The sequence below is a fragment of the Cololabis saira genome, chromosome 19 (assembly GCF_033807715.1).
Source record: "Cololabis saira isolate AMF1-May2022 chromosome 19, fColSai1.1, whole genome shotgun sequence".
NCBI lineage: Eukaryota > Metazoa > Chordata > Actinopteri > Beloniformes > Belonidae > Cololabis > Cololabis saira.
In genome coordinates this window covers 3,286,115-3,314,015 of record NC_084605.1, presented here as the reverse complement: position 1 = coordinate 3,314,015, position 27,901 = coordinate 3,286,115, and the positions used below count along the sequence as shown (strand labels likewise).

General features: G+C 38.0%; 1 protein-coding gene across 1 annotated transcript; it reads right to left on the bottom strand.

Annotated features, from left to right (window-relative positions):
* Positions 1–580: 580 nt before the first annotated feature.
* adoa (2-aminoethanethiol (cysteamine) dioxygenase a) lies at positions 581–4,737 on the bottom strand. Its single transcript, XM_061707945.1, has 2 exons — positions 4,409–4,737; positions 581–1,054 (listed from the first exon to the last, which is right to left on the bottom strand). Exons 1-2 carry the CDS (start codon positions 4,733–4,735, stop codon positions 590–592), a joined length of 792 nt encoding a protein of 263 aa, XP_061563929.1. The 5' UTR covers positions 4,736–4,737; the 3' UTR covers positions 581–589.
* Between the last annotated feature and the right edge of the window lie 23,164 nt (positions 4,738–27,901).

Below are 27,901 nucleotides of genomic sequence, written 5' to 3'. Positions count from 1 at the left end.
CGCAAAGCACAGACCGCAGCCGCCGGCTTTAGGCTGAATTATGGTTCCGCGTTACACCAACACCGTTGGTGTAACGCGGAACATAAATCAGGCTTTACCCATTCATGTATGTGCTACCGGCGCAAGAGCGGACAGCTCTGCGGGCGAGAGGGCGTCTGCCGCGGCGTTTACGCTGCACAAACCCTGCCCGAATTGAATTTTTTAATTTCACCGTGCCGCGCTGGGACGACATCTCGGCACGTCCAATAGGAGAGAAGGTGGTGGAGGGTGCACCGACTCTTACATACACAATGAATGGAGTTGTGTCGGTTGCTGTGTGGATTCTGTTCTCACTACAAATAAAAAAACGAACCGCTTCAGGTCTGGAATGGAAGCGAGTCGAGAACCGAACCCTAACCTCTCCTAGGAGATCTCGGATCGCTTGTTTTGTGCCGCATCTGAGCGCGAATGCTGTGTTCACATAAACCAAACGATCCGATCTTTAGGGGGAAACGCTCCCTGTTCCGGAACAACTGCTGCAAACGGGACAGAGGTGAAAGCAGCCTTAGACGGAGACCCGGTTCCCAGGTCTAAGACGGTTCCCCGGGTCTCAGACGGAGACGGCGGGGCCCGGGTACGGTTCCCCGCCGCACCAGAAGTCCTCGGGCTGGGGGATCTCCAGCAGCCAGGCCTCCTCCCCCCCCTCGGGGGGGTCCGGGTCGTCCTCCGGGTCGTCCTCCGGGTCGTCCCCGGCCCCATCGGCCACCGGCCTCAGGAACCGGTAGTAGTGGCAGTCCCGGCCCTGGTCCGGGTCGTACGGCGGTGCCAGGATGTCCAGGAAGGCGGCGGGTCCGTCCAGGGCCTGGATCTGGTGCAGGTTGTCCCGGGCCGGCGTCAGCATGCACGGCCCGCTGTCCTCGCTGAACTGGGCCGCCGAGCGCAGCGTCGCGCGCCAAATGGACCCGCGCTGCGGCGCCGACACTGCCGGGCGGAACCGGGCTGGGACGGCAACGCTGGACGCCGGGCCCGACTCCAGCTTGTCGAAGCTGCGAACCTTCACCTTCCCGTACAGAACCTGGAACAGGGACAGAACCGTTAGTCCGGACCGGATCAGAGGATCGGAGAACCCTAACCCTCAACACCAACACTGAACCCTAAAGCCTGATTTAAGGTTCTGCGTGGGACTGTTACATGGTGTTGCGATGGCTTCCAGTGCAACTGTGAGAAACCTTGGAGTTGTTTTCTATCAGGATTTGTCGTTTAAACCATATGTTAATCAGGTTTGTAAAATAGCGTTTTTCCATCTCTGTAATATTGCAAAGATTAGGAAAATCCTCTTGCAGAGTGATGCAGAAAAACTAGTTCATGCGTTTGTATCTTCCAGACTGGATTACTGTAATGTGTTATTAGCAGGATGTCCAAGTAATTTGCTGAATAGGCTCCAGCTGATCCAGAATTTACAAGACCTGATAGTGCCTTATGTTCCTGGCAGAGCTCTCCGCTCCCAGAGTGCAGGTTTACTCGTAGTTCCTAGAGCAGGGGTATTCAACTAGATTCGGCCGGGGGCCACATCTGCAAAAGGACTGTATGGAGAGGGCCGCACAATTTGAAAATGTGGGGGTTTTCAAAATGTATTTTGCACTCAAAGACGAAGACTTATGTAAATATAATACATTTGTATTATACATTTGAATATATCTAGTTTACATATGAATTGTATTAATTGTCTCCAGATTTAGTAATTGTGAATGTTAAATATAATATTCAGATAAAGAAATATTATTTTGAATGCAAGTTCATTTTGAAACCATGCATTGTGCAAACTTAATGAAGTTGATATTGACCTACTTTTAATAAAACACGCCATAATGACAAAGCACCACTTTCCACCAAGATTTCCTTATTTTAATATTATATTAAGCATTGAGCACAACCATTTTAGTCCATAGTAGCCAGTTATAAAAATATTATTAAAAAAAATAAATAAATAAATACAAAATTTCAACAACAAATATTTCGGCCCGGCTTTTTTGAAATATGACCAGGGGCCACATAAAAGCTCCTGGCGGGCCGCATGTGGCCCGCGGGCCGCCAATTGAATAGCCCTGTCCTAGAGTATCTAAATGTAGATTTGGAGGGCGGGCGTTCTGCTATCAGGCACCATTACTATGGAACCAACTTCCAATCTGGGTTAAGGAGGCTGACACCACCTCCACCTTTAAAACTAAACTTAAAACCTTTCTGTTTAGTAAAGCCTATATGTTTAGTCAGACAGACGTGAACGCAAGCACCAACAGCAAGTATATCTGGGGTTTAACCCCCAACCCTGAACCCTGAACCCACATCTCAGAGGAAAAAGACGACAAAAGTGTCACAATAAAAACTATAAACAAGACGGGTCGTCGATATCTTCAATATCAATCCAACAATATTTTGAAGACCCTCTGATGCCCCCAGACCCTCCCAGTCGTGAGAAAATCGGTTTCACGATTAATCGTGAAAAAATCGGTTTCATGATTAATCATGAAAAAATCGGTTTTACGATTAATCGTGAAAAAATCTTTTTCACAATAAATCGTGAAAAAAATCGTTTTAACGCTGAATCGTTTTCACGATTAATCATGAGAAAATCGGTTTCACGATAAATCGTGAAAAAAACGTTTTCACGCTGAATCGTTTTCACGTTGAATCGTGAGAAGATCGCTTTCACGATAAATCATGAAAAAATCGGTTTCACGATAAATCGTAAAAAAATCGGTTTCACGCTGAATCGTTTTCACGTTGAATCATTTTCACGATTAATCATGAGAAAATCGTTTTCACGATTAATCGCGAGGAAAAACTTTTACACGATTAATTGTGAAAAAAACGTTTCACGCTGAATCGTTTTCACGTTGAATCGTGAGAAAATCGTTTTCACGATTAGTCGCGAAAAAATCAGTTTCACGATAAATCGTGAAAAAATCGTTTTCACGATGAATCGCGAAAAAATCGGTTTCACGATTAATCGTGAAAAAATCGGTTTCACGATAAATCGTGAAAAAATCGGTTTCAGGATTAATCGTGAAAAAAATCGGTTTTGCGATTAATCGTGAAAAAAATAGTTTTCGCAATTAATCGTGAACAAAATCGTTTTCCGGATTAATCTTGAGAAAGTCGTTTTCACGATTAATCGTGAAAAAATCTTTTTCACAATAAATCGTGAAAAAAATCGTTTTAACGCTGAATCGTTTTCACGATTAATCATGAGAAAATCGGTTTCACGATAAATCGTGAAAAAGACGTTTTCACGCTGAATCGTTTTCACGTTGAATCGTGAGGAGATCGCTTTCACGATAAATCATGAAAAAATCGGTTTCACGATAAATCGTAAAAAAATCGGTTTCACGCTGAATCGTTTTCACGTTGAATCATTTTCACGATAAATCGTAAAAAAATCGGTTTCACGCTGAATCGTTTTCACGTTGAATCATTTTCACGATTAATCATGAGAAAATCGTTTTCACGATTAATCATGAGAAAATCGTTTTCACGATTAATCGCGAGGAAAAACTTTTACACGATTAATTGTGAAAAAAACGTTTCACGCTGAATCGTTTTCACGTTGAATCGTGAGAAAATCGTTTTCACGATTAGTCGCGAAAAAATCAGTTTCACGATAAATCGTGAAAAAATCGTTTTCACGATGAATCGCGAAAAAATCGGTTTCACGATTAATCGTGAAAAAATCGGTTTCACGATAAATCGTGAAAAAATCGGTTTCAGGATTAATCGTGAAAAAAATCGGTTTTGCGATTAATCGTGAAAAAAATAGTTTTCGCAATTAATCGTGAACAAAATCGTTTTCCGGATTAATCGTGAGAAAGTCGTTTTCACGATCGTGAAAAAAAAGTTTTCACGTTGGATCGTGAGAAAATCGTTTTCAGGATTAATCGTGAAATAATCGGTTTCGCGATTAATCGTGAAAAAATCGGTTTCACGATTAATCGTGAAAAAATCGGTTTCACGATTAATCGTGAAAAAATCGGTTTCGCGAACAATCGTGAAAAAAACGGTTTCGCGATTAATCGTGAAAAAATCGTTTTCAGGATTAATCGTGAAAAAATTGGTTTCGCGAATAATCGTGAAAAAAACGGTTTCGCGATTAATCGTGAAAAAATCGGTTTCACGATTAATCGTGAAAAAATCGGTTTCGCGAATAATCGTGAAAAAAACGGTTTCGCGATTAATCGTGAAAAAATCGGTTTCGCAATAAATCATGAAAAAATCGGTTTCGAGATTAATCGTGGAAAAAAAACTTTCACGATTAATCGTGAAAAAAAAACGATTTCACGCTGAATCGTTTTCACATTGAATCATTTTTTCATTAATCGTGAAAACGTGAAAAAATCGGTTTCACGATAAATCGTTAGAAGATCATTGAACCCACCTTCAGCATGCCGTTCATGCCCGGGTGGTCGTGCAGCGGGATGGAGGCCCCCGCCCTCAGCAGGAACACGCCCATGCTGAACACCTCCGTCTCACAGATGTGCATGTAGGTGCAGGGGGGGCCCTCCGGGGGGGCCCCCTTCGGGGGGAAGATCTTCAGGTCGGCGGCTCGCACCGCCGTCACCAGCGACACCAGCTCCCCCAGCCGCTCCGGGGCCACGTGACCCTCCCCGTCCCCCCCCGCCGCCGAGGCCAGGCCCCGGAACGTGGACTGGGCGTGTCTGGCGATCCTCTGGATGAGGGGGGGGCGGGGCTTGTTGTGCGGCATTTTCCCCCTTTGACGTGGAAACGGGAGATCCGGCCCTGGAAACGGGAGAGCCGGCCCTGGAAACGGCCCCCTGCGGGTCCCGGTTCTGGTTCTGGTCAAATAAAAACATAAATAACAAATAAAATGAAATAAAATTATAAGAAAAGAGGTAAAATAATAGAAAGCACAAGTTAAAATGGCAAGAATTACGTTTCTATACGGTCCAAACGTACAAAGACCGGGTCAAATACAGGATTACAGAATAATCTGTAACAATTCGTGCAGTGAATTAAACCAATTTGACAATTCTACATCACAATACCTGCATTCAGGGTTTATCCATAACTTTGCGCGGTTTTCAAAAAGTATTTAATTTAAGAGTACGCTTAAATAACAAATAAAATGATGAGAAAAGAGGTAAAATAATAAAAAGCACAAGTTGTTAAAAAGTAAGGGCAGTAGATCCAGCAGGTAAGTATTTAGTTTAGGAGTAGCTTCAGTAAACAGTAATGTTTTTAGGGCTGATTTAAAGGAGAATGTTTCCCTAAATCAGAGAAACTTGATCGTCCTCAGATCCCAGGATCTTCACAAGTTCTATTCTAATGTGTAAAAATACGTGGGAACCATTTTCCCAAAAACTGTATGACTTTTTTGGCAAAATTGTATGATTTTTTTTTTTTTTTTTCCGGAAAGGTTTACAACTTTTTCCATTAAATTCTTTGACTTTTTCCTGGTTCCAGAAATATTATGACTTTTTTTCCCCAATAAATTGTGTGACTTGTCATCGGGTATTCAGAATAGAATAGAATAGAATAGAATAGGGTAGTAGGGTAATAGGGTAGATTTGTTTATATTTATGTGCAGAAATGGGCAGTTACTTATATGTGTATGTATGCATGTGTGAATATATATATGTAGGTAGGTATGTATGGGTGTATGCGTATTTATGGGTATATACTGTATATATACAGGACTGTCTCAGAACATTAGAATATTGTGATAAAGTTCTTTATTTTGTGTAATGCAATTAAAAAAAACTAAAATGTCATACGTTCTGGATTCATTACAAATCAACTGAAATATTGCAAGCCTTTTATTATTTTAATATTGCTGATTATGGTTTACAGTTTAAGATTAAGATTCCCAGAATATTCTAATTTTTTGAGATAGGATATTTGAGTTTTCTTAAACTGTAAGCCATGATCAGCAATATTAAAATAATAAAAGGCTTGCAATATTTCAGTTGATTTGTAATGAATCCAGAATGTATGACATTTTTGTATTAAAGAAAATAAATAACTTTATCGCAATATAATTTTCTGAGACAGTCCTGTATATGTATATATATGTATATATATATATATATATATATATATATATATATATATATATATATATATATATATATATATATATATATATATATGTGTGTGTGTGATTATGTGTGTACGTAGATATATACATAGATATAGAGACAGTATAGTGTAAATAAGTATATTTATATAAATATTTATATGGGCATGTGTGTACAAATATATAGAAATATTCAACTATGTGTATGTGTGTGAGTATAATTACAGTATATAATAATAATAATAATAATAATAATAATAATAATAATAATAATAATAATAATATAATAATAATAATAATAATAATAATAATAATAATAATAATAATAATAATAATAATGTTATTTAGCAGTGTGAGTATTTATAAATACAGGTTAAATGATTAGTAAATGGGGGTAGGATTAAATAAGTTTACACTTCTTCCTACTCCTTTTTTGCACATTGAAATTAAGAAGTTTTAAAGGATAAAATTCTTTGTTTTGTTTTCTTAAACTTCTCTTGAAGTGTTTTTTTTTTACATGTACAAAAATAAAATAGAATAAATCAAATCAAATCCAATCAATAGAAAAGAAAAGAAAAGAAAAGAAAAGAAAAGAAAAGAAAAGAAAAGAAAAGAAAAGAAAAGAAAAGAATAGAATAGGATAGAATAGAATACATTAGAATAGAATAGAATAGAATAGAATAGAATAGAACAGAATAGAATAGAATAGAATAGAATAGAATAGAACAGAATAGAACAGAACAGAACAGAACAGAACAGAATAGAACAGAACAGAACAGAACAGAATAAACTTTATTGATCCCACCACCAGACGAGGAAGCCCCGCCTCGGCCTGGAAACGGCCCTGGAAACGGGTCCTGGTCCCGGTTCTGGTCCTGGTTCTGGTCCTGGTGCTAGTCCTGGTCCTAGTCCTGGTCCTGGTCCTGGTCCTGGTCCTGGTCCCGGATCTGGTCCGGCCCCGGTCCTGGTCCGGTTTAAAGTTTAGTTTCCACCGCGGACGAGCCTCCGTCCACTCATGTTCTCATGTTCCCGTCCGCGCTCTCTCTGCGCATGCGCGGGGAGCCGAGCGGCGCACCGGGGCGGGAGTTCGATCAGGAGCTTAATCGATGGTTTTAATGACGTCAGCTGAACCCCACCCCCACCCAAGGAGCAAGTAATGATACTCCAGATAAAACCGCTCTGATTCGGTCCTAAAAAGTTCAGTTTATTCAAGCAAGCCGAGGAGAAGGACGGAAATGAGCTTCCTGTAAAACTACATTACCCAGAAGGCATTGCGGTGAGAGCAGGGACAGAGGGGAAGGCCAGAGAGGCCATTGAACTGCCCGCAGACCCCCAACCCCCCCCAGAACCACATCCTCCACCAGGAACTTATCTCCTCATCTTTCCTCTTCAGGGAGAATGTGTTCTGGTCTAATTCTATTCTCTCAATTTTCAAAAAAAGACTAAAACAAAAATTGTTACTAAATTATGTCTCTTCTTATTCAATTATGTCTAATTCTCAAATTATGTCTGACTCTAAAACTATCTGTGAATGTATATAATAATAATATATATAATAATAATAATAATATATACATACATATATATATATATATATATATATATATATATATATATATATATATATATATATATATATATATATATATATATATATATATTATTATTATTATTACTATAATAATATATATTATAAAAAATAATATTATAATAATATATAATATATTATATATATATATAATATATTATTATTATATTATTCTAATATATATATATATATATATATATATATATATATATATATATATATATATATATATATATATACATACATACATACATACATACATACATACATACATACATACATACATACATACATACATACATACATACATACATACATACATACATACATACATACATATAATAATATAATGAAAGTAGATAAATAAATTAAGAATATTAATTTGAAAAATAAATAAATAAATAATTATCATACAGAGTGATATAATATAGCACGATATAATATAAAGTAATATATGTAATACTATAATAGCATGTAATAATATAATAATATCCTAATATAACATAATAATGCTTATAATATTATAACATATAACAAAATGATATCACCTTACTATAATATATACCAATATAATAATACTATAGTTTAACATCCCATGAGATCTCATAACATAATATAATAATACACTATAAAACAATATATCATGATAATGCCAAGAATAATTATTAGAATTAGAATTGGTAATATATATATTGCAATGAGGGGTTATTAAAGGGATTATTATTATGTACCAATACCTGATGTATTATTTTTACAAGAATATCTTTGTATCTAGGAAATCTGAGGATCTCAGGGTTTTATTGTGTGTTTTTTTTTTTAGGTAATATTATTTGTATCTGTGTAATTTATAGTTGTTTTGCCCCTATTCATAAACTACAGTAGCTTCTGGGGAGTCCCATTTTACAAACCTCAATTGATTGTTATCTGTATTTTTGTTTTTTAATTATTTTTGAATAAACTCTGAACTGAACTGAAATTAACTGAATTGAACTAACCTATGGCACATATGTTTTTAAAAATGCGCGGGAACTCACCATTTTTCTCAAACACTGTATGACTTTTTAGGCCAAATCTTATGATTTTTTTTTTTCCACAAAGGTTTACAACTTTTTCCATGAAATTCTTTGACTTTTTCCTGGTTCCAGAAATGTTATGACTTTTTATTCCCCAATAAATTTTATGACTTGTCATTGGGTATTCTGTTTGTATGTTTGATGTACTACAGTACTATATATGTAGATTGGATTGATGTTCCAGTTTTGGTAAATTTATTGTGACACGTATCTCCGTTTTAGAGGCTTGTAATATAGGTAATTTTATTGGGTTAGTCACATTCTGACTATCTGGTGATGTAGTTCATCCACCTGGCATTCCCCTCTCCAAACATGATCACCATCAGAGTGAGAATACTTAATTTATAGGCTAATTATGCCACTAATCCTCCATTCAGAATTACTTAATTTGACTGTTCCAGGGAGGAATGTGTCTAAAAACCTTTCATTTTCAAGAGAACTTTACCAGATATCTCCATAAAACCACTGGTTAGTATTCAATAGCATTCAAGACAACTAAATAATAGTATATTTTATAGGGATTTATGTTTTTCTGATAAATGAGAGAAAAGTGAAGGAGTCCTATATGTTCTTATTACCAAAAAGTACAATTTCCGCCTAAACTAAAGGTATGATTACAGTGCTATATTTCACTATTTTCTCAGGTAAAGGATTTTCTGACTCGTCAAAAATCAAAAATACAACATTCAATTTCACTAATAGGAGACCCTAAAGATAATACAAATCAGCAATGGCTTCTCATGGAAGAGTTTTTTTTAATTTGCTGATTCTTTTCGACGACGAGAATATTTAGGTTTTTTTTAAATACCTGACATGTTTCAGCGATTACTTCCGCCTTCATCAGAGTCACGTGGATGACTCTGATGAAGCTTAAAAAAACCTTAAAAAAAACTAAATATTCTTGTCGGACGAAAATAATTAGCAAATTAAATTGTAAAGCCATGGATAAAATTAACTTTATTAAATCAGAGTTACAGAGATACAGAGAGTTATGGAGTTACAGAGAGTTATGGAGTTATAGAGAGTTACAGAGTTACAGAGATACAGAGAGTTACAGAGTTACAGAGTTACAGAAAGTTACAGAATTACAGAGAGTTACAGAGTTACAGAGATACAGAGAGTTACAGAGTTACAGAGATACAGAGAGTTACAGAGTTACAGAGTTACAGAGAGTTATGGAGTTACAGAGTTACAGAGTTACAGAGAAGCCGTATCCTCTGGAGAACTGATGGTTCCGTTTCCTCGGAGCCTCGCTGGTCGACACAGTCGTCGTGTCGTTGACCTCCAACATGAGAGTTGCTGCAGACTCTTCCTCAGAACCAGAACCAGCAGACGGTGACCTCATCCACCATCACCCCCCCATTTATACTGACTAATACTGACTGACTGATTAACTAACTAACTAACTAACTGACTGACTGACTGACTGACTGACTGACTGACTGACTGACTGACTGATCGACTGATCGACTGACCGACTGACTGATTGACTGACTGACAGGTTAGGAGTCCATGACATAAAGAGTCATGGTTGATGTCAACGGACTTAGTTTTGAGTCCTTGACCTTCATTGGCCTGAATTAACCCCGCCCCTTCTTCTGATTGGTCGATATGTGATAGTTCCTTAGTTTTGAGTCCTTGACTTTTACTGGTGAAAATTGCACACGCGAGGGCCTGTTCATCGCTGCTTGCAGCTTTAATTATTATTATTATCTCAGGTGTTTTCAGCCTGTTAAAGGGTTCAAAGTGTTCCTCTGCTGGTCGGGTTCATGGCGTCCCCCCTGGACCTGGACTTGGACCAGAAACACCCAGACTGGTCTTGGCCTCTGCGTCTCCGTCCTGCAGAGTTTGAGCAACTGAACCAACGTTGTTCCAGTGATGTTTGGAAGACAAAGCTGCAGCAGCAGAATAGTTGAGGTCGTATTAGCATCCGCTGCTCAGATAAAGACGACATTATTCTAGTCTGGATGAAATGAGACGACTGGCATCACAGGGAGGTCAGAGACGCTCCGTCCTGCAGCTCCAGGGGGGTGGGGGTGGAGGAGGGACGGGGTCTGTGGACCGTGTCCCCCTCTGCAGATATATATTTATATAAATATATAACTACTGGAGGACGAGAGCCAGACTCATGTCCACATTCCTCCGTCTCCATTAGCATCAGGGACAATGAGACAATGAAACAGCTGCTGAAGTGTCTCTTAGTGGCCTTTTGTTCTCAATAGCAGCTTGTTCTGGTCCATCAGAGTCCTCATTATGACCATGAGAAGACCCCGTCCCCCCTGTCCCCCCATCCCCCCCGTCCCCCCCCGGGCTCAGGCCAAGTCCATCAGAATACTTGCAGCCGAGGGCGAAGATGGTCGTGTGTTGGACGTCCATTCATACATTCTTACATTCTTACATTCATACATACATACATACATACATACATACATACATACATACATACATACATACATACATACATACATACATACATACATACATACATACATACATACATACATACATACATACATACTTACATACATAAACATAAACATATATACATATATACATTGACACATATACAACTCCTCACTCCAACAACTGAAGATCCTAGCACTGTACAAAAAAGCCACCATTATTCCCATACCTAAGAAAGGCAAAACATCCAAATGCCTAAATGATTATAGACCTGTGTCTCATCTCAAAACAATCACATCCCCTCTGATGGAGCCTCTACAATTCGCCCATCGTTCAAACCGGTCTACAGATGATGCATCAACCTGGCACTGCACTTCACCCTCCAACACCTCCAGTCAAAAAACATACTGTATATGCAAGGATACTTTTAATTGATTTTAGCAGTGCTTTCAACACCATCAATCCCCTCAAACTGTTCCATTTCCTGACCAACATGAACATTGGCCCCTCCCTCCGTTTCTGGCTGCTGGACACACTGAAGGGTCTCAGGTAGTCGGCTACGACGACCACACCTCTCTCCCTCTGACCACCGACAACGGGGTGCCACAGGGGTGGCTCTTCTCCCTCTACACCAACAACCTCTGATCAGCCTCCCCTCTTATCAAGCTGCTGAAATACGCAGATGACACCACCATGGTGGGGCTGATCAAAGACGGCAGGGAGGACGACTGCAGGTCAGAGGTGGAGAGAACAGTGAACAAGTGCAGGGACTACGACCTCATCCTCAATGAAGCTACAACTGTGGAACTGGTCATTCACTTCCGTAAAGACACTCCCATCAAGGCTCCCATCATCATCAACAACCAACCATCTCTGCCACAGACTCATTCAGATTCCTCGGCTCACGCATCGACAATAAACTGAACTGGGACCACCGTACCACTCATCTTCTCAAAACAGCAAACCAGAGACTATTTCACCTCAGACAACTAAGGAAATACAGAATCAGGAAGAATTTAATGGTCCAATTCTACACTGCCATAATCCCAAATACAATAATACATACATCCAAACATACACTACACAGACTGGACAGGATAATTAAAAGGGCTTCCAAAATTACTAAACATGAACTCCCCACACTGGACTGCCTTTACAAACACCACACCATCACATTAACTAAAATAACTGAGGACCCTCACACCCTGCTAGCTATCTGCTCCCAGAGGAGGATTATTTATAAGTCACTAGGTTAAAGGAACAAGAGATACAACGACTCTATCTTTCCCTCGGCCGTACGACTACTAAATGCTTAACCCCTTGTCCTGTTTCCTTGGTCTTGTCTGATATGTGCTGTTGTGTTCCTTGTCCAGTTTGACTGCTTGGTACGTCTCTGTCTTTTTCCTCTGGAAAATGTCTTTTGTACTGCTGTGGTGTTTTGTATATAACTACCACCTGCACCGTGAAACTAGCTCCGTGTGGCAAGAAAAGGAACTTGCCTTGACTTGACTTGATATAGATATATATACAGTGCCTTGCGAAAGTATTTGGTCCCCCTTGAACTTTGTGACCTTTTGCCACATTTCAGGCTTTAAACATAAAGATATAAAACTGTAATTTTTTGTGAAGAATCAACAACAAGTGGGACACAATCATGAAGTGGAATGAAATGTATTGGATATTTCTAACTTTTTTAACAAATAAAAAACTGAAAAATTGGGCGTGCAAAATTATTCAGCCCCCTTAAGTTAATACTTTGTAGCGCCACCATTTGCTGAGATTACAGCTGTAAGTTGCTTGGGGTTTGTCTCTATCAGTTTTACTTCTGGCCAGAGTTTGCTGCACTGAAAGTAAAGGGGCTGAATAATTTTGCACGCCCACATTTTCAGTTTTTTATTTGTTAAAAAAGTTGGAAATATCCAATACATTTCGTTCCACTTCATGATTGTGTCCCACTTGTTGTTGATTCTTCACAAAAAGAAAACGAAAAAAAAAATTTGAAAAAAATTGAAAAAAAAAAAAAAAGGCCCATAGCACGAGGCCCCGTGCGGTCGCACGGTTCGCACACCCCTTGCGGCGGCCCTGTCGCAGGGCCAAATATATTATACACAACCAGATACACTCACACTTATGGGCCATTTATAATCATCAATGAACCTACTACGCATGTTTTTGGACTGTGGGAGGAAGCTGGAGTACCCGGAGGGAACCCACGCAAGCACGGGGAGAACATGCAAACTCCACACAGAAAGGCCCTGCTGGGCCTGGGAGTAGAACCGGGAACCTTCTATATATATATATATATACATAAATACATCATACACATATATACACACACACACAGACACACTCACACACACACATCCATCCGTCCATCCATCAGAAATCAGAATCAGAAATAAGTTTATTGCCAAGTAGTTTAACACACTCAAGGAATTAGTTGTGGTGATTGGTGCAGTACAAAAGAACAAATAATAGCAAAAGAAAAAATGTCCAACATGTTGGTTGTAAAGTGCTGAGTAATGGGTCTGTAGAGAGGTGACCTGGATGTGCGTTAATGTGACGCATGAGGTCAGGAGTGGAGTCTGTACGTTAATGTGACGTAGAGTGTGGTGGGGGGGGTCCGGGGCCTTGTTGACGGGGCCAGCTGCAGCTTCATCCCTCCATCCATCATCCCTCCATCCATCCATCCATCCATACATACACACTCTCCCTTCCTGCCGTCAGACTCTACTCAACTTTCAGGAAACGTTGGTTGATGTGCAGGAATTCTGGGAGCTCAGCTATCTGAGGAATGTCCCGGAGGGCCCGGGGGGACCAGAGGGTCCAGATCTGGATCTGCCGGCCCCACAAAGACCCGGTCCCGTCCCCCCGTCCCCCCCGTCCCCCACCGACCCCCCCGTCCTCCCATCCGTCCATCCAGCTGTCGGCCGGTTGGCGGCCGCACCGCCCAACACCAGCACCTTACGAGGGCCGTGTCAGCGTTGCGTCAGCGCTGACCGAGGGTGCTGTCGGGCCCCGGGGGGCCCCGGGGGGCCGGGACGGGGGGGCCCCGGCCCCGTCAAAGTAAAGGGGGGGGGGGCCTGTCCCATCAGTCTCCATTACGGCCCGAGCTGCTGCTCGGCTGTCGTGTAGCTTTGCTGCTCCAGCAGAGAGGCTGTCTCGTACATCATGAGGGACAAAGGAGGGGGGGGTTCCTGGTTCCTGGTTCCTGCCCCGGCACACACACCACCCCCCCTTAAAGGGCAGGGACGGCCCCCCCTCTCAAGAGTAGGGACGGCCCCCAACACCACCACCCCTTCAGAGTTAGGGACGGCCTCTCGTACGGCCACTTCAGGGTCATTAGAGATGCAAATGAGCTCCAGTGGGGAGAAGATCCTCCGGTACTGGTCTGCAGGTCTGCAGGTCTGGGGGTCTGCAGCCCCCCCCCCTAATGAAGTGAATCTGCATTTCATAGACCAGGAGTCTTGTCATATTGGACCAAAAAAACAAATATGTCTGGAGTCGCAAAAAATGAAAAGTCTTTTATCAGCCTTAGAATGAAGAAACACATGCTGCATGTTTCTATATTAGTTATAATTAACATTCAGGCAATGAATCCAAATGATTCGGTCCAAAAAACGTTGAACCCTCTTTTCTCCTCAGTTATTTTATATATATATAAGTAATGTATATATTTTTTCGGGTTTATTTTTGGGTTTTTTCTGGTTTATTTTCGGGTTTTTTCGCGTTTATTTTCGGGTGTGTTTCGGGTTTTTTCGGTTTTATTTTCAGGTTTTTTCTGGTTTATTTTTGGGTGTGTTTCGGGTTTTTTCGGGTTTATTTTCGGGTTTTTTCGGGTTTATTTTCGGGTGTGTTTCGGGTTTTTTCAGGTTTATTTTCGGGTTTTTTCGCCTTTATTTTCGGGTGTGTTTCGGGTTTTTTCGGGTTTATTTTCGCGTTTATTTTCGGGTGTGTTTCGGGTTTTTTCGGGTTTATTTTCAGGTTTTTTCGGGTTTATTTTCAGTTTTTTTCTGGTTTATTTTCGGGTGTGTTTCGGGTTTTTTCGGGTTTATTTTCGGGTTTTTTCGGGTTTATTTTCAGTTTTTTTCGGGTTTATTTTCAGTTTTTTTCGGGTTTATTTTCGGGTGTGTTTCAGGTTTTTTCGGTTTATTTTCTGGTTTTTTCGGGTTTATTTTCGGGTGTGTTTCGGGTTTTTTCAGGTTTATTTTTGGGTTTTTTCGGGTGTGTTTCAAGTTTTTTTGGGTGTATTTTCGGGTGTGTTCTGGATTCATTACAAATCAACTGAAATATTGCAAGCCTTTTATTATTTTAATATAGCTGATCATGGTTTACAGCTTAAGAAAACTCAAATATCCTATCTCAAAAAATTTGAATATTCTGGGAATGTTAATCTTAAACTGTAAACCATAATCAGCAATATTAAAATAATAAAAGGCTTGCAATATTTCAGTTGATTTGTAATGAATCCAGAATGTATGATGTTTTTGTTTTTTTAATTGCATTACAGAAAATAAAGGACTTCATCACAATATTCAAATTTTCTGAGACAGTCCTGTGTGTGTGTGTGTATATATATATATATATATATATATATATATATATATATATATAAAATATAATATAATATAAAATACGCCGAATCATGTGTCCGTTTGCAGAAACCCCCCCGTGAAAATCAGTTGAGTATTCTGCGAGTTATGACTGATTAAATGCGCTGACACTTAAAACTGCGCCAGCCAGACAGATGACACTGAGTGGAGCGGGTGCCCGCTCCAAGATGGCGGCCCCACTGAGTGGAGCGGATCATCGAGCGCTGCTCCGATACGTCAACGTCGCCGCCATATTGGATGTGGCAAGACTGCGCTGTAAACTGATCCAAGTAAATGGACTTATTTTCATAAAGCGCCTTTCTACAAAGAAATGTACGTTTTACGTCTCATTTATTCATTCACACACGCACTAATATACTTGGGAAACAGTTAGGTACCAAATATAATATATTTAATTTTCTCAGATGGCAAAAATAAGAACTTTATTGATCCCACATAGGAGTAATTCATGTTATATCAGCTATAGAGAACAAAGGTAGTGCCGAAAAACAATATATATCCCCCTCACAAAAATAAAAAAAATAGAGAAACATATTTTCTTATCAACAAAACAAATTTTACATTTTTCAAATAACAAAATAACATTTGAACCATTTTTCAGACAATAAAATAACATTTGAACCATTTTTCAGACAATAAAATAACATTTGAACCATTTTTCAGACAATAAAAGAACTGAAAAAATCGGAAAAATTGTTCAAATATGTTATTTTGTTACTTGAAAATTTTAAAATATGTTTATGTAAAATATGCTTTGTTGATGATAAAAATATGTTTCTCTATTTTTCTTATTTTTGTGAGGGGGGATATATTCGGTATTTTTACTTTTTTCTCAACATTTCGACTTTTTTATCAACATAACGACTTTTTTCTAAAATTGTACTTCAACATTAATCTCGACATTTTGACTTTTCTCTCAACATTTCGACTTTTTTTGTTTTTCTTTGTAACTTCCGGTCCCCCCCCTATCCAATCAGAACCTTCCCAACCCCCAGACCTGTAGAGGAATTGGAGAAAGACCATCAAATGTGTTTTCCATGTAAACCTCAATTCAGAATTACTATTTCCATGTAAACTCGAAGGAAAATTGTTTAATTCTGAATTATATAATTCGGAACAATTAATTCAGAATTAAAAAACATCATGTAACCGTGGCCCATAAATCCTTAAAGATCACCTATCCTTCCTGAAAAAGCAGCTACGCTTATTTTTTTGCTAAAGAATTGTTAATTCCTTGTAGCTGATGGCTGAAATTTTGACTTTATTCTCAAAATTTCGACTTTCTTTAATTCGGAATTATTTAATTCCGAATTAAAAAACATCCTGTAACCGTGGCCAGTGTGAGCAACAATCATAACTACCAGGTCCTGCTGTCTCGGGGGGTCATGTGACCCGCGATGCTCATCAGCACCGGTCTGGACCTCGTTGATTGGTCCATCAGTCTTGTCCTGGTTCTGGAGGCTCCTCCATCAGAACTCCATCAGAACTCCATCAGGGTCCGGGGGGGGCAACGGGGGGTCAATGGGGCGGAACCGGGCCATTCCTCAGAGTCTGATAGAAACTATTACCTGCGTGTAAACAACCAGGTCGCCACGGCGCCGCTGCGTGGGCCTGATGGATCTGTAATCAGCGCCGAGGCGGGTCAGTCCTGCTCCTGCCAGGCTCGCCACCCGTCCCTCAAAATACGGAATTGTTACGTTATTGGGAATTAAAAGTCGTGTTCCGTATTGAACCAACACGGACATTTATTATGCTCTTATTTATTGATGTCATAATATACAGGTGAAGGTCCGAAAATTTGAATATATTGAAAAACGTCATTCATAGTAAATTCAACTAAAGGTGAAACAAATATATTATTTCCCACTAGTGAAATATTTCAAGCCTTTATTTGTTATAATTTGATGATTATGGCTCACAGTTTATGAAAACCCCAAATAAAAAAATCTCAAAAAATTTGAATATATTATGAAATCAATAAACAATTAAATCATCAAAATTATAACAAATAAAGGTTTAACACATCTTGCTTTGCATGGAATGAGACTATGTAATGTATTAGTTTTGCCTTTTAAGTTGAATTATTGAAATAAATGAACTTTTACACCATATTCTAGTTGAATTATTGAAATAAGTTAACTTTTACACCATATTCTAGTTGAATTATTGAAATAAGTTAACTTTTACACCATATTCTATATGAATTATTGAAATAAATTAACTTTTACACCATATTCTAGTTGAATTATTGAAATAAATTAACTTTTACACCATATTCTAGTTGAATTATTGAAATAAATTAACTTTTACACCGTATTCTAGTTGAATTATTGAAATAAATTAACTTTTACACCGTATTCTAGTTGAATTATTGAAACAAATGAACTTTTACACCATATTCTATATGAATTATTGAAATAAGTTAACTTTTACACCATATTCTATATGAATTATTGAAATAAATTAACTTTTACACCATATTCTAGTTGAATTATTGAAATAAATTAACTTTTACACCATATTCTAGTTGAATTATTGAAATAAATTAACTTTTACACCGTATTCTAGTTGAATTATTGAAATAAATTAACTTTTACACCGTATTCTAGTTGAATTATTGAAACAAATGAACTTTTACACCATATTCTATATGAATTATTGAAATAAGTTAACTTTTACACCATATTCTATATGAATTATTGAAATAAATTAACTTTTACACCATATTCTAGTTGAATTATTGAAATAAATTAACTTTTACACCATATTCTAGTTGAATTATTGAAATAAATTAACTTTTACACCGTATTCTAGTTGAATTATTGAAATAAATTAACTTTTACACCGTATTCTAGTTGAATTATTGAAACAAATGAACTTTTACACTATATTGTCCCCCTGTATCTATATTCTACATCTGGGCTGATGTGGACGTAAGTAGCATTTCGGTTGCTAGCATGGCTGGCTGTCTGTACATGTCATGTAAATTCACTGCTATTAAGGCACTTTAAACTTTAAATCAAAGCATTTTGTTTTTTCATATAAAATAAATACATTTCTATGCATTTTAGAAGTTTTGGGGATGTCCCTTTTTTGGCTCCTGCGCTGCTGAAATCGGGGCGTCCCTTATTTCTATTTCTGAAAGGTGGCAACGCTAGTCCCTGCTAACGCCCCTGCTAATGGTCTCGGGGTTTTGGTCCGGTACCAGAGACACAGGTCGGCCCTGGACCAGGACCGAGCGGTACCAGGTCCAGTTGCAGGATCTAAAGATCTGGACTGGACCGGACTGACCGGACTGACCGGACTGACCGGAGCGAGTGTCCCGGTTTCTCCAGACGACTTTACAACACAATCAAAGTGAACATAACTTTTGCTTTTATATACTACCATGCTGCTAATGAGGAAAAAGCTTGTTTTTATTCTTTGTTCTTGCTTTTTTTCATACTGTAACAATAATGAAATATAATGAAATGAGGTTCCGGGATAGATGACATTTTTGCCTATAAGGGAATGTGCAATATCATTCACTGCTGCTTGGTTTCTTACTAATATTACTGTGGTATTGAGTCTGATATCTGTTGCTGTCTGTATGTGTTGATTGTATGTGTTTTTATACGCTATGCATGTAATTGATGCCTAAAACTAATTTCCCTAGTGGACATTAAAGTATAACTCAAAAACTCAAACTCATAACATAACAATAACATGTGCAATAATAAGATGTGCAATAACCATACAGGACTGAAAAAATTTGAATATTGTGATAAAGTTCTTTATTTTCTGTAATGCAAAAATGTCATCCATTCTGGATTCATTACAAATCAACTGAAATATTGCAAGCCTTTTATTATTTTAATATTGCTGATCATGGTTTACAGTTTAAGAAAACTCAAATATTCTATCTCAAAAAATTACAATATTCTGGGAATCTTAATCTTAAACTGTAAACCATAATCAGCAATATTAAAATAATAAAAGGCTTGCAATATTTCAGTTGATTTGTAATGAATCCAGAATGTATGACATTTTTGTTTTTTTAATTGCATTACAGAAAATAAAGAACTTTATCACAATATTCTAATTTCCTGAGACAGTCCTGTATGGATTTATCCATCTCAAAGCTTTTCTTCTCTTCTTCCAATTGTTTTCTGTCATCCTCCAATTTTTTCTCCTTTTGTTGCACACCTTTGTTTTTTTATTTAAATTTTTTTTACCAATTTTCTTCATTTTAACCTTGGATTGATCTCATTAATATATCTAATCTAATCTAATCTAATCTTGTCCGTCCTGCAGCAGGTCGGCGGGGGCGCCGTGCACGGCGTCCCGGTCCTGTCCGGTTAGTCCGGTGGGTCCGGTGGTCTGGAAACATTACTGCCATCCATCTCCTGGTTCTCCCCCTGATGAACCGGGTCGTCTGGACTAAATGACGGATCAGTCGAGTCCAGACCTGCTGAAGTGGAGACTCCATCAGAGAGAGTGTGTGTGTATATATAAATGTGTGTGTGTAGTTGATGATGTTGTTGAGTTCCAGTAAATATGGAGTAAACGGTTCACGGTTGTCTGAGATCTGAGCAGCTCCTCTCTCTTCAGGTCATTAGTTCCTCTGAGGTGAAGCAGCAGAAACCAGACCAGCGTTCATCTGTTACCGTCACCTCTCCGGTTCTGAACCACTTCATAAAACCACCTGCTCATTAACGCACATCTCTGGCCAGCCAATCACAGGGCAGCATCTCACGGAAACTCCATTAACAGGTGATAATAATCTACTTTAGACAATAACTATTTATTCCACAATTCTACATAAATGATTCCCCTGACGTGAGTCATGTGACTAATGTCAACTTTAGAGCAGAAAAACCAGCTAGCTAGCTGTTTAAGAAAAGAAGATTAGTTGCGAAATTCACTTGGCTATTTCATATTTAACGCTAGTAAAGGCTGAGTTATGGTTCTGCGTCAAAACGACGCCGTGCCTACAGCGTAGGGTACGCGTCGTAGGCACTTGGAAGCAACACATTTCCGGTTCCTAGTTTGAAGCAGTTGTGAACTTTCAGCCTCTTTTCTTCGTGTGTGTGTGATTTTTTTTGTTTTGGTTTTTTGCACAATAGTTGTCCTTATCTCTTTGATTCACTGTGACCAGAAAAAGTCGGATAAACCATTCAGGAAAAGATCGCAAATTAGCGGTCACGGGGGGAACTGCACCGTGGAGAAATGGAGTGACGGAGAAGCAGGGGCGCCACTAGGCCCTTTTTGGGGGGGCTTGAGCCCCCCCAAAAGAAGTCTCAGCCCCCCCAAAAAAATAGAGACAATTTTTTTTTTTTTTTTTTTTTTTTTTTTTCCCCTCTGGTGGTCATTACTAGCAGTTTCTGATTCCACTCAATGCGCTGTGTGTGAGTTCCCCCCTCTATGTTCTTAGGGTGTGCTGACAAACATTTAGGGGGGGTTCAGCCCACCAAGGGGGCCCTGACTCAGCCCACCCGAAAAGTTTCTAGAACCGCTACTGCCAGGCGCTCCCTCCTCCATCTATGTGCCTAATCCCTTCACTTCACACAGGTCACACACACACACACACACAACGAAGTAGCCTTTTACAGTCAACAATCATTCTCCCCAGTCCCCACTCATGATGAGACTGTGAGGTGAGCATTGAGCAGTCAGAGTCGTTAGTTACTCAATTAGCGCATATTGATGTGCAAATTAGCGCATACCGTTGTAGTAGCTAAACAAAATAACTTGTCATGTGCCTGCCAGACAGGTGACGATTGGCAAGGCTACCATGACACACCAAGCCAGCCAGCCATCATGCTAGCTCGCAGTAAAGCGGGTCTAAATGGATGCAATGTCTTTTGAGAAACAATATGGGCATAAGTGAAGAACATATTTTCAAACGGGTCTCTTGTCTTCTGAATGAAATTAAGCCCTTCAGAATCGCAAGTGGCTGCTTTTCAACTAGTTGACTGCAAACTCCTGCTTTAGCTTACAGTATATTATTATCTTGTCGGAATATTATTCCAGCCAATAAGTTAGGAAGTTCCATTTGATTTGATTTAATTTTACTTTTGCCTACAAAGCAAAATATTACTTTACTTGAGTCTCCCCTGAAGTGATTTTGGTATTATTTATGCAAGCAAAATTCTACCATAACCTGTATGCAGAATATATATAGGGAAACAATTATTTTTTCATCGCTGTAAAACCACAGAACAGTAAAGAAGATATTGATGTGTATAGGTCTTCATAGATCTAGTCTCTTCATTTTGACCTCAAAGTGCACCAGATTGATCCATTTTTACTTAAAATCTACAAATTTTTCTTCCGGGGGGGCATGCCCCCGGACCCCCCTAGGGGTTCTGTGGTCCATGAACTTTGGTAGCCTGAGCCCCCCCAAAGCTCTGATGCTAAAATCGCCCCTGCGGAGAAGTCTGAAGGTTCAGCACGGCGTCACGGTGACGGCGTGTGCTCTGCGTTGGTTTGACGCAGAACCATAATTCAGCCTTCAGCCACCGTGCCTAATTAATATTAGGATGTATTATATTTATTTAACTCTGGACCAGAAGAGGTTTGACGGCTGATCCGGGTTTGAGGCAGCAGCTGAGGAGGACCCCCCCCCCCCCTGGTGGGTAGGGGGGTGGGGGCCCGTGGGAGTGGTGTGTAGGTGGCTCCTTTACAGGACTCTGAAGAGACACCTACACACCCAGAACCCCGGCCTCCCTGGACCGGGGATCAGAAACAGCCAGCGAGGCAGAAACCATAGAAGAAGAACAAGAGCTGGAGGACAAAGAGAAGAAGAAGAGATGGAGGGACCAGCAGAGACCCAGTACTCCCACTCACTGGTACTGGGGGGTCCCAGTACTCCCAGTACTCCCACTCTCACATTCCTGGTTCCTGGAGGGCAGCAGGAACCAGGACTCTGACAGCTGACCGAGACCGGGGAGCTGGAGGGTACCAGGGGTCCCAGTACTACAGAGACTCAGTATTACAGTGAGACAGTAGACAGTATTATTGTTATGAAAAGTTAAAAAAAGGGAAAAATATTGATATTTCTATTGTTATTGTAAATCTTATATTTTTTTCATTGCCCTCAATAAATATATCTTAAAAAAAATATATATATATATATACGTGTATATATGTGTGTGTGCGTGTACCGGAAACAGGTACAATATAAAAAAATATACATACATACTTATATATAAAATATCTATGTATGATAGTAATGATATATATACGATATATAACAATTAAATATATGTAAATATATATATATATATATATATATATATATAAGTAATACAAAAGCCAAAAAGACAGATCGTACGATAGTAAAGTAATAATTGCAATATATAATTTTTTCAGAATGCTATAGTTATATAAAATTAGTATAATATGATATTATACATGGATTTAATATGAAATGGGTTGTTGTAAAAGGAGGAGAAAAAGGACAGAATTTAAAGTAAAAAGAAGATGGTTCCATTTATCAGTCCGACTGTGGGGCGACACCGCCCTCTAGTGGCGGCTGGCGGGACTACAGCATCATCATATCTGGAATAATAGAGTAATAATAATACTAATACTATCTAATACTAATACTACTAATACTATCTAATAGAAGATCTTTGTTTAAACAAAGCTGGTTTGAGAAAGGGATCGTTTTTGTCACTGATCTGCCTGATCAGGGGTCAGCAACCCGCGGCCCTAGTGGCTTCTGGAGCTTTTTCAAAAATGTTTGACCTTTTTTTTCTTTTTTTTTTTTTTTTTTTTCCTTTTTTCTTCTCTTCTTATTTTTTTCCTTTTTCTTCTATTTTCTTCCTTTTTTCTCTTTTTTTCTTATTTTTCCTTTCCTTTTTAATCTTGACTTTTTTCCCAAAATTTTGACTATTTCCTCGACATTTCGTCTTTTTTCTCGACTTTTTTCTCAACATTTCGACTTTTTTCTTAACATTTCGACTTTTTTCTCGCCTTTTTTTATCGACATTTCAACTTTTTTCTCAAAATTTTTACTTTCTTCTCGACATTTCGACTATTTTCTCGCCATTTTTGACTTTTTTCTCGAAATTTCGACTTTTTTCTCGACTTTTTTCTCAACCTTTCGACTTTTTTCTCAAAGTGCATAATGAAAAGAAAAATCTCCCCCAGTTCTAACTAATATAGAAACATGCAGCATGTGTTGTCTTCATTCTAAGGCTGATACAAGACTTTTCATTTTTTGCGGCTCCAGACATATTTGTTTTTTGTGTTTTTGGTCCAATATGGCTCTAAAACATTTTGGGTTGCCGACCGCTGGACTAGACGATACTGGGAATGTATTGGATTTTTCATCCTTCTTGAACAAATATGGTTTAAATTGTCATGCAGAATTTATAAAGGTTTGTAAAGCCGTTCCCCTGCCACTTATTCACTTGATTAAAAATGCTCTAATGTGTGGAGATATTGAGACACTTCCTGTGTTAGTTATTGAGGATTATGGGTTATTGGATAAGAAATGTAAGTTTATAAGTGCTGTCTTTAAGTGGAGATCATTTAATGACTATCAAAGAGTGTTATATTCTGAAACTTCATAGTCTTTAAGTTTGTCTACACTAAAAAAACCCACTCAAACTATCAAATATCAAATGGCCCATTTCCCCCAAAGTCAAGGAAACTCATTTTAAATTGATCAATAAAATTTATCCAACCGCTGAATTTTTGAGACATAGATTTAAATTTGAAGTTGACCCCTGTGCTTTTTGTAATGAATCTGAAGAATCTTGATCAAATGTTTCTATTGTGTCTCACAAACTTTTTGGCGTGGAATTAGAAACTTGTCTATCTTTAAAAATGGATGACATTCCAAAATTAGAAGTCGCTAATATTATTTTTTGCATAGATACAATTGATAAATCAGTGTGTCTCTTGGTTAATGTCATTCTCTTATTGGCTAAATATCATTTACACTGTTGTAAGTGGATAAAAATTAAGCCTCTTTCTTTCCAATGTTTTTTAAATGATTTCAAACGTTTTTTGTCTCTTATTAAGTCAAATAACTCAATATATCAAAGTATCTTTTATTTTAAGTCTCTTTCTGTAATGTCGATGCTATTTGCCTTAAAATACCTTGTAACACCCTATAATGTAATAATTTCACCCTATAATGTAATAATTTCCTGAAAATGTAATAAAATTTGCACTTAACTCAATTGAAAATGTAATAAAATCCAATAATTTAATAACTTCACCAATAATGTAATAAAATATCCTGACTGATATTGTAATACCGATAATGTAATACCTTATTACGTTATTGGGAATTTATTACATTTTATTACATTTTCAGCTGGGTCTTTTTTTTTTTTTTCCAAAACTGATAATGTAATACTTGACAAATAATGTAATATATATGTTTATTTTCAGTCCAGAGTTCTACATTTTGTGTTTTAAGAATCTAAGAATGTGTTATACACTGGATTTGAAACAACTTAATGACTATTGGGTTAAATTGCAGACTTTGAGTAGCATGTAATAAATTACCAATAATGTAATAAGGTATTACATTATTGGTAAAAAAAAAAATTGTACTCAAGTAAAAGTACTGTTACTTCAGAATAATATGACTCAAGTAGAAGTAAAAAGTAGTCATCCAAATAATTACTTGAGTAAAAGTAAAAAAGTACTTGGTGAAAAAACTACTCAAGTACTGAGTAACTGTTGAGTAACGTCTGATTTATTTTTTTAACACAACCATTCAAACAGACAAAAGTACAAAATAATCATCTTCAGGCAAATTAAATCAATAAAATAATAAAATAAATTGAAATTAATAAAAAATAGCTTAAATTAAAATAATATTAAAGTAAATTCAAGTACTTTAATAAATAATAAAATAAATAAAATAATAACGGAATAAAAAATAAATTAAGCACAAGTAGCACAAAATTTCCAGCCTTTGTACTTTTCTTTTTTAACCAGGCAGAACTAGAACAAACATGAACTCATAGAAACTCTGTGTGTGTTTGAGTCTGTGTAAATGTGACAAAACATGCAAAAACAAACATTTTTCCCAAAGAATCACCCAGTGATGTGTGAGATTGACGCGTACGCGGATAAAAGGGATAAAAGAAAAGTAACAGCTCAACGTAGCCTAATGTAGCGGAGTAAGAGGAACAGTTTCTCCTTCACAAATCTACTCAAGTAAAAGTAAAAAGTATAGTGATTCAAAACTACAAAATTTCCCTAAACTTACTCAAGTAAATGGAACTCGTTACTACCCAACTCTGGTTCCACATCATAGTACAGACCTAAGCTATAGTTAAGAAGCTTTTTCACCCACTACCTTTTCCTTTTGGTATTTAAAAGAACAATAGCGGAGGAACAAAGGAGTGTTTGTATCTGTTTGTCTTTGCAAAAGGGAGTCTAAGCAGTAACTGATGGTAGAAAGTGAAACTGTTTATTTAGGGATCACTGAAAAAAATAAATCATGTAATTATAACATATTTAAATCTGTGATATGAACAATTAAAAATAAAGTTTGTTGCTTTACATGAATACATTCAAAAAACAAGACATTGTGCATTTTTTCCTTAACCAGCAGTATTTCTGTAATCCCAGTAATCTTTACATTTACACACAAACAACAAGCAATGATCTTGTTGTATTAAACCACAGTAAAAAATATCTTGCTTGATCTACTTTAGAAAAATTAAGGCGACTTTTTCGCATGAGATTTTTATGTAGATCAAGAAAGACTAGTCTTTGTATAAACTACTTCATTTTTAGTATGTACAAAATTCATTTGCAAGTAAAGTCAACTTAATTTTTTTTTTTCCTTTTTCTTTCTCTTTTTTCCTTTTTTTGTTTTTTTTCCCTTTTTTCTTTTTTTTCCTTTTTTTGTTTGTATTTTAAATTCTTTTTTCTTTTTTCTTTTTAAAGTCAACTTAATTTTGATAAATAAAATAAACACAATTAAGTTGACTGTACTTGCAAAATGTATTATTCACATACATAAAATTAAGTAGTTTATACAAAGTCTTTCTTGATCTACATAATAATCTCATGCAAAAAGTTGCCTTAAGTTTTTTAAATAGATCAAGCAAGATATTTGTATCAGTGATGTGAGAATCAGACAACATGGAGTTTCTTGATCAGCTGTTTGTTATAAAGTTCTTGTAAAGTTTGTTGAGCCGACCCAATGATTTTACTGCTTAGACTGACAACCTTATTGAGCAAGTTTCTGTTTTTGACCTTCAAAGATTGAAACCAACAAATGAAAGAAAAAGTGATAACAGATTCGATGAAAGAACGATAAAACACAGTCATCAGGGAAGAATCCACCTGGAATTTAGAGTTTTCAAAGACAAAAAAGGAGTCACAGTAACCGGCTCCGGACCGGGGAGGAGGTGGAACCCTGAAATCGGCTCCATCTCATGCTCAGTAGAATTAGGAGAATGTGAGATGAGAGTGGTTGAAGGTGAGGATCCCTCCTCACACGCCCACAACCACCCAGGGTGCTGGATTTAGTCCCCAATGTCGACTTTCTTCCTAGTTTTGATGTCAGGTTTGGAATTCAACAGCTTCTTTGTTCATTTCTACGTGATTTAAAGCATCAAGCAGCCGATACCCAGTACTGGAGTTGAGGGGGGATGAGGGGGATGGCATCCCCCCCTGAAATAAAAACGGTCCAAATCATCCCCCCCTGAAATAAAAACGGTCCAAATCATCCCCCCTGAAATAAAAAACGGTCCAAATCCTCCCTGAAATAAAAACGGTCCTAATCATCCCCCCCTGAAATAAAAACGGTCCAAATCCTCCCCCCCTGAAATAAAAACGGTCCAAATCACCCCCCCCCCCTGAAATAAAAACGGTCCAAATCCTCCCCCCTGAAATAAAAACGGTCCAAATCCTCCCCCCCTGAAATAAAAACGGTCCAAATCCTCCCCCCCTGAAATAAAAACGGTCCAAATCATCCCCCCTGAAATAAAAACGGTCCAAATCATCCCCCCTGAAATAAAAACGGTCCAAATCATCCCCCCCTGAAATAAAAACGGTCCAAATCATCCCCCCCTGAAATAAAAACGGTCCAAATCATCCCCCCCTGAAATAAAAACGGTCCAAATCATCCCCCCTGTTAAACTACCATCCCTCCTTTCCATCCCTTATGTCATTTCATCAATGAATGTGGTTT